This window comes from Drosophila subobscura, chromosome A (genome assembly GCF_008121235.1).
Source record: "Drosophila subobscura isolate 14011-0131.10 chromosome A, UCBerk_Dsub_1.0, whole genome shotgun sequence".
NCBI lineage: Eukaryota > Metazoa > Arthropoda > Insecta > Diptera > Drosophilidae > Drosophila > Drosophila subobscura.
The window spans coordinates 14,860,996-14,868,625 of record NC_048530.1 but is presented as its reverse complement, the minus strand read 5'-3'; the positions used below and the strand labels follow the sequence as shown (position 1 = coordinate 14,868,625).

General features: G+C 49.7%; 1 protein-coding gene across 1 annotated transcript; it reads right to left on the bottom strand.

The window, feature by feature from the left end:
- Positions 1 to 5,881: 5,881 nt before the first annotated feature.
- Positions 5,882 to 7,428, bottom strand: LOC117892221 (pancreatic triacylglycerol lipase). The gene is made up of 4 exons (XM_034798325.1): positions 7,151 to 7,428; positions 6,938 to 7,092; positions 6,404 to 6,880; positions 5,882 to 6,319 (listed from the first exon to the last, which is right to left on the bottom strand). Exons 1-4 carry the CDS (start codon positions 7,369 to 7,371, stop codon positions 5,919 to 5,921), a joined length of 1,254 nt encoding a protein of 417 aa, XP_034654216.1. The 5' UTR covers positions 7,372 to 7,428; the 3' UTR covers positions 5,882 to 5,918.
- Between the last annotated feature and the right edge of the window lie 202 nt (positions 7,429 to 7,630).

Below are 7,630 nucleotides of genomic sequence, written 5' to 3'. Positions count from 1 at the left end.
AGCGTTTTGGCCCGGCGAAAGTGAAAGTGCCAGATGAAAGTGAAACTAATTTTTATTTATGGGCGGCACAAGTCGAGCTCTGAAGAAGCGTAAGTGCTGTGGCAGGAGCAGGAGCAGGGGCCTAACACAAAATTGCCCGGCATTATGGCAAGCAAATTGCAAAAACACAAAGACACGAGCAGAAAGGGCAACAGAAAGGGGAGGTAGAGGTAGAGGAGTAGAGAGACACACACACACACACACATGAAGCCGAAGCCTGGCTATAAACAATGAAATTTGTTGCTCACTTTTATGAGTTCCTTCCCTCAAAGAGCCCCCAAAGCAGCAGCAGCCGGAGCAGCAGGAGCAACGGCAGGAGGCAGCATTCGGTTGTGGGGCGGACGGTGGTGTTGCAAGCACTGGGGTGGCAGTGGCAGTGGCACAGCATCAACATACTACACTGCCTGTCCTGTTTGGCTGTTGAGTCCTTTTAGCCAATTTTAGTGTCTTACAATTTTCCGCATTGTCTCCGTTTTTGTGCTTATCCGCTATATGCCCTTTCCCCCCCTCCCATCCCATCCCGTTCCCCTTCCAACCGAACACACACACACAGGCACACACCCCTTTCCCCCTTTCTCCTTGCTCTCGTTTGGCCACTTTCACGCCACTGTCATTGCTAAGCTTAAGTTGTTGGAGCATTTTTGTTGGCTGCTGTTGGCTGTTATCCCTGCTTGTTGTTTGGTTAAAAGCATCCTTAGAGCCAGGACACATCAACTGGCAGGACACGCCACACACAACACTCACAGCAGGAGAGAGAAATGGCTGGCAAAAGAGATGGCAATGCATGTAAGCGATTTAGAGATGAACACTCCAGGAAGGACCTTCGGCTTCTACCATTTAAAATCAGCATCGAAATTATGTTTGCAATTCTGTGAATGCAACTTAACACATCTTTATCTTTCTTGTTGTATATTTATCGGCTTCACGTGCTCATCGATAGTCACTTCGATTGTCCGATGCCCAAGTATCGTGTTTGCCTTTCCTTTTTTCCATGCAGAATTTTTGCTGCTTCCATTTAGAATCATTTCCCTGGCTACCTTAGTCGTAATCTGCTGCGTTTAGTTTATTGCTAGCCATTTGTTAAGGCCAAGAAGAGTGCTGTCAAAGAGAGAGAGAGAGAGGCAGAAGAGATGGGTGGCAGATAGAGTTTATGAGGCGCTTTGCTTAAAAGTTATTAACTAAATTGTATGCGCTGGAAATTGAATGCTCGAGTGCCGCTCGCCCCGAGCCTCTCTCTCTCTTTCTTTCTCTAGCGCGGAAATTTAATCACCTCGAGTGCAGAAAGAAAGAGCGCAGCAGGGAGATAAAGAGAGATAAACAGAGAGGGAGAGTGAGCGAGTGAGAGAGTGAGAGTGAGCAGAAGGTCAGGTGTCCAACTGGTCAGGCTGGCAGCTGCCTTTTGGCGCTGGCAAATGATAATTCGGGCAAAAGCTGCAACGCAATATTTTAGTGTCGCAGCAACCAGCGAAATGGTTGCTGCCACAACGGGATGAATGTTGCTGCTGGCACACAGAAAGCGGCACAGAGGAATGAATGGATGGATGCATGTTACCCCAGAGGCATATACATAAAGGCAGGCACAATTGTGTGTGAGTGTCAAATGCCAAGTCGATCAAGTGCTTGGGTCTCCAGGTTATCGCTTTCAATGCACCGCTTAGATCTTGGCACTTGGTTTGGAGTAGCACATGCTGCAATTACAAGCAGGACATCGTGCGGGCCTGTGGTAAGTGTGGGTAAGAGGTATGCAGCTGCCCCATAACTTGTGTCAAGCGCCGTCCGGCCACAGAGGAGACGCAGACAGTGCGAGAGGGCTGCACGCGGCAATGTTGCTGCCACTGGCCCATGATGGTCGACTGGGGAATGCAGCGCCACAAGAGCAAGCGCACGAGATACGACCAGAAGAAAAAAAGAGTTGAACAGAGGCCGAGAGACACAGACGCAGCCACAGAGGCTCCACTGAGCGCAACGGAAGCGTTGCCTACTTTTAGGCGCTGCCCAAGAAAAATTCAACAAAATAAATAAAAAACTAACTAAATATTTATGTAAATATATAAAAAAATATTTTCTATTTTGACAAACTTTTGACAATTTCTCCTTATTTATATCATTTTGTTGGCAGTGTAGCTGGCCGACTTGCTGACTTGACCAAGTTTTTAGCCGCCTTCTGCCTGCTGCCTGCCACTGGCCGTTGCCGTTTTTTGTGTCTGTTTTGGCGGATATGCGCTCTTAGCGAAAATTGCATTTGGCCAAATGAGTGCAGTGGAGTGAGGCAAGCAGAGAGCGGAGGAGAAGCCCTAAGGAGTCATGGAGCGACAAAAAGCAAAATCCAAGACGACTCTTAATATTTCATCTTTCATGCTCATTTGCACTTATGGAAAGAGTCGCTCCCAGGACAGACACGGGCAAAGGCTGAGTTGGCAGTGGGTTGGCAGTGCGTGGTTGCAGGGCTAGTGGGGCGCTGTGTGGGAGAACAATGAAGGCGACCACACGGCGTGTAATCAAAAGAAAACGTTGCCGCAGGCTGCAGCCGTCCAGTGTTGTCTCACACACACACACTGTTCTCCCTCTCTCTGTTGCACCTTCTTGCTGGCAACATTGATGACGTCTTTGGACGGGGCACGGTGAACGGTGCACGATGCACGGATGGGGCACCTGCTGCGAGTTATTTACAGCCACTGGAGGGCATTCGAAGCCAGGACAAGAGGAGCAGCAGTCCGGAGCAGCACACCTAGAGCCCAGGACCTGCTCGTCCTTGTACAGGCTATTACACATTGCCGGAAGCATTTGAATGTGTTTATGTGTAAGCGTCTATCGTATCGCTCAGCCGCCCCGTGGCTTCCCCTCAACCATTCAACCGCCGAAACGACCGAGCGACCGACCAACAGCAACTAAAATGTTTTCGTTATTAAGCTAAAGAAACACTTAACTTTTGCACAAGGATCGGCAGGAGCAGGAGCAGCAGTAGCAGCAGGACGACGTCGACGCCAGGTGCAATGAATATGCACAGTCAGCGCGAAAGAGAGAGGCAGCAGATGCAGAGACAGAGAGAGAGAGAGTGAGAGAAGCAAGGAAGTAAGGGAATGAGCCAATGAGAACACGAAACTTTTGAGGTGTTTAAAACGTTAATTTGCTTTAGATTTTAGCCCCCTCTTTCGCACTCTCTCTCGCTCTCTCTCTTTGGCCTCTCTTAGAGAGTGTGTGTGTGTGTGTGTGTGTTTGTGAATGATTTTCGCATTAACGCTTGCCACTTTGTTGGTTCGAGTCAACAGCAGAAAAAATTACTGCTTGTTCTATGCTCCAGCCACCACCTCACCTTCTTTCTGTTCTCTTTTTTCTATGCTCTCCTTTTTGTTTGCTATTTGTGTCTGCACTCGAGCCGATGACTGCCAACTTGTTCCGAAAATTAAGCACCACCAGAAACACATTCTAAATTACACAAACAAACATTGCCATTGCTTTGGGTGCGCGAATTTACCACAAAAACTGTACACAAAAAATTAAGTTTAAAATTCACTTGAAAACAAACTTCAGAATTGGCTTCTTTAACTGTCGAAAATTACAAAAAAATGTTCATACAAATTATTGATAATATGCCTCAAAAAATAGTTTAAAATGTGCATAACAATTGTGGTATAAACTTTTTATATGGATTGAAAATTTAAAAGTTAGCTAATGGAAAAATTAACATTAAAACGTTGAATGTATCATGAAATATTTAACTAAATCCATTGTTAAAGTTGTTTAAAAAATTGCTAAAACTGTATATGCAAATCGAAAACACTTTTTTTTGTGCGTGAATATTTAGAGCACTGCCGGAGGATCCTTGCCTTGAATATTTGTTATTCCAACTAATTAAACTCCAAAAATCATGCCTTCCAGTTTTTAAATTTCTGTTTGATATCCGTTGACTTCTTTAAGCAGCATTTATCACATTTTTTACTGTGTTAAAAAAAAGCAAATAAAAAAATAAATAAAACTAGCGCTTGCATTGCCAGTGCCACTATCTTTCCATCAAGCTAACATACATACAAACAGGTATGTATGGTTGTACGTATGAACATCTCTTTCCCTCAATTCATTTCAAGAGCTACACATTCCATGACTCCCCTCCTAGCACCTCCCCGCACTCCCTCTTCCGACTCTCTTTGTCTGCCTCTTGAAATGTTTTGTGAGAATCAACTTTCATAATTAAATGGCAAGTCCGAACCACCTATTAGAAGTGGCCCTGTGTGTGCCACCTCTTGGCCCCGACACCATCATGGCACACGATTTCCCTGCCCCGTTTGCCGCTTGCCGCTTGCCGTGTGGCGCGCCCCTCGTCCCGCACATGCATGCATAAAACAATTTAACACTTAACGTGGCCAGGAGCTGAAATAAAAAGCGCATAACTCATGCGAGAAGTCGACGGGGCAGCAGCGACGACGGCGCCATAAATTTCAAAAACAGCTACAAAACAGGAAGCAGCCGGCAGAGCAACAACAAGCGCCAGAGTAGGAGGAGAAGTAACAGGAACAAGAGGGAGCCAGAGGAATGGCCAGAGGGGCAGGAGCAGTAGCAGTAGCCGTGGAACAGTGGAGGAACAGTGCAGCCGGAGGAACAGGAACTGGAGGAGCAACAAGAACAAGAACAACTCGAGTGGAATGTACAACGGAAAATGTCGGAGGAGACTGAAGCCAGCCAGGGAACAGGGACCGAACCACGTACAAAAAAGAAATAAGGGTAAGTCACTCACCAGAATTAAACAAGAAATTGTAATTGGAGACCTTACCTTCATTGCATCACATACCCTGCGGATAGGGAACGGTCGTGGTTGTGGCGTGGGGAGGGTGGAGCATGAAGCGGGGAGCGGGGGTAGAATCTGGCCAGCAATGGACTGCAAAAATATTAACTACCTTTTAGCGCAAAAAGCGGGCCAAGCAGACGTCAAGTTTTGTAGAAAATTATGTTTTACAATGCGAAAATTGAATTCCAGTTTATTGTTTTTCGTTTCGTTTCTCGTTGCTGGCGCTGCTGCTGCTGTTGCTGTTGCTCCTTCGCTTCGTTTCGCTTCTTCTCATTTTTGTTTTACGATTAACTGTTAAATGCAGCCCCGACTTCTGCGTGTACCGTACGTGTGTGGGTGTGTGTGTGCACCCCACCCACCGACTGCAAGTCAACGACTTGGGCCACGTGTGTGGGCGAATGGATGGAAGTTTTTCGTTTTTGCAAACATGCAATTCAGAATAAAAGCAAAATTTGGAGCCTGCCAAATTGAACGGAAATATTTACGGCGCAGCGACGTGGGGGGTTGGCAGCAAGAAACAATGGCAGAGCAGGTAGCCCAGGCAGGGAAGTCGTTCAGTCCTCCACCTGTAAGTGGCGTACAGAGATCTCTTATTCGATAATCGCATGCTTTAACACACGAAGAGAGCGAACGTGGGCAAACACGAAGAGAGCGAGCGTGGGCAGACACAAAGAGAGCGAACTTGGGGCAACACGAAGAGAGCGAACGTGGGCAAGACGCTCTCAAACGGAAGACTCTCTTGCAGACGAACGTCTTGTAAGGTGACGCAGCGAACTCTGTAGATCGTTTGACACTTGACTTGTATGAGTGCAGAACCACCACCTTACGATGATCGCGTTGTGCTTGCACAGCCAAGGCTTAACGGTTACTTAAGAGGTTTCCGCTGGCTGCGCTGCTTTGGCTACTCTCTTCGCTGGCCATGACTCAACGCTCTTCGCTGGTCTGTCTTCGGCTGCTCTCTTTCCCTTACGTGCATCGTTTTCCTAGCGCCACTTTCGGCTCCCTTTCTCTCTTTTACATACTTTTGGGCTGGAAATATATATTTGACGGCCAAACATAACACTAACAAAAAAAATAAATTAAACACTAGGAACTACTACGGCCACCGACACAGATCTCGCTGTCGACTCCGCTCACGACTGCGACTGGCGCCCCGCCGCCACCCACCTGACCAGAGGCGCAGCATCAGGCGGCCACCCTTTCCCTTCCCCTTTCCCGACTGGCCAGCGGTGGAGGAGTCTACCTGCCGACCGACGTCGCTCAGCCAACCATCCCGACGCCGCTGCACATACGGCTGCGTGGAGCCTGTCTTGAAGTAGAAACTACCCTGGGCCCTGCGCTGCGAGTGGATGCCGAAGCGGGCCCGTCGATTCTGGTCACAGTATCCGGCGGCAAACTCCCGATAGCTGCCGCACTCGTAGCCCACGAATGGGTACTGCGGGTCCATCGACTGCCTGAAGAAGATGGCGGCTGCTGAATGGCTGCAGGCAATGGGATCTAAAAATAGGAAGGGGAAGGCAGTCAGCTGGGAGTCCAGGGGGATCGGGAGAGATCTACTTCACTCCACTTCACTCCACTCACTTGTGTTCTGCATGTCGCGGAGATTCGCGAACATCTTGCAGTTAGTCTGCGGTGCTCGGCCACCATTTGGATAGAAGTCGGCGTGCCCGCACTTGAGGCTCGTGCCCAGCGAACCGCCGGAGGTGTGCAGCACCTGAACGAACTGGGCATCGCTCGGGTCCAGGCGGTATTTGGGCGAGACCTCGGCGGGCAGCGAGAACAGCGGCCCGGCCGGATCCAGTCCGATGATCTGCTCCACCTGGCCCTCGAGCACCGCTCCGGCATAGCCGGCGGCATGGGCGCCCAGACTGTAGCCGGCCAGGGTGACGTTGCTGCGATGGAATTGGTTGGGACGCAGCTCCTCCAGGGCCATGATGATGCCTGCCACCGTGAGGCCCACATCGAAGATGGACATGGAAGCGGTCTTATAGTCGTTCTGCGACAAGTTGCCCCAGTCCACTACGCACACGTTGTAGCTGGCATCAAACAGGGTCCACGCTGCGGGCGTGAAAGAGAAGCAGAATGAGCGAGTCCAAGTAGAGTTCAAGGCCTTACTCAGCAACAGCTCCTGCACCCAGTCCTTGCTGCCCTTGTCGTTCCAGCCATGCAGGAAGAGGGCCAGCTTCTTGTTGGCATCCAGCTGTCGAAATCCCCGAAGATCGCCCAGCTGCAGCAGGAAGTGCACCTCGTTGCCAAAGTCACTGTCCGAACTGGAAGGAAATTCAATCATCAATTTCTCGCTCTGTGACTTGGGCCCCTGCGCCTTACATGGTGCGACACTCAAAGACAATGCCATGATTGAGATGTGCCCGCTCGAGGCTGTTCCTCAGCATGGTCTCCTGCAGATAGCGAAAGGTCTTCATCATGATGCTGTGGCGGTGCAGGCCCTGCACGGCAGTGCCATTTCCGAGCAGCAGCAGTCCGGCAAAGAGCAGCACCAGAGCACCACCGGGCAAGGTCTGCCGACGGGACACGTGACTGCCAGGCATGCAATACAAAATATCAATAAGAAAACACAAAGCCCCAAAGAGCGCGCGAGAGAGAGAGGAGAGAGACCGCTTGGCTTGCCACTCGGCTGGCTACTGAAGGCACCGAGCAGCCAGCAGAGCCAGCAACCAACCGACCGATCATCAAACTGTTTGATGATTATGATCATCCCATCCCATGCCATCCCGCCGCCTGATGCCGACGCTGATGCTGGTGACCCTCTGTGGCAGCTACGTTCTTGGTTCGCTTTTGTGTGTTTGC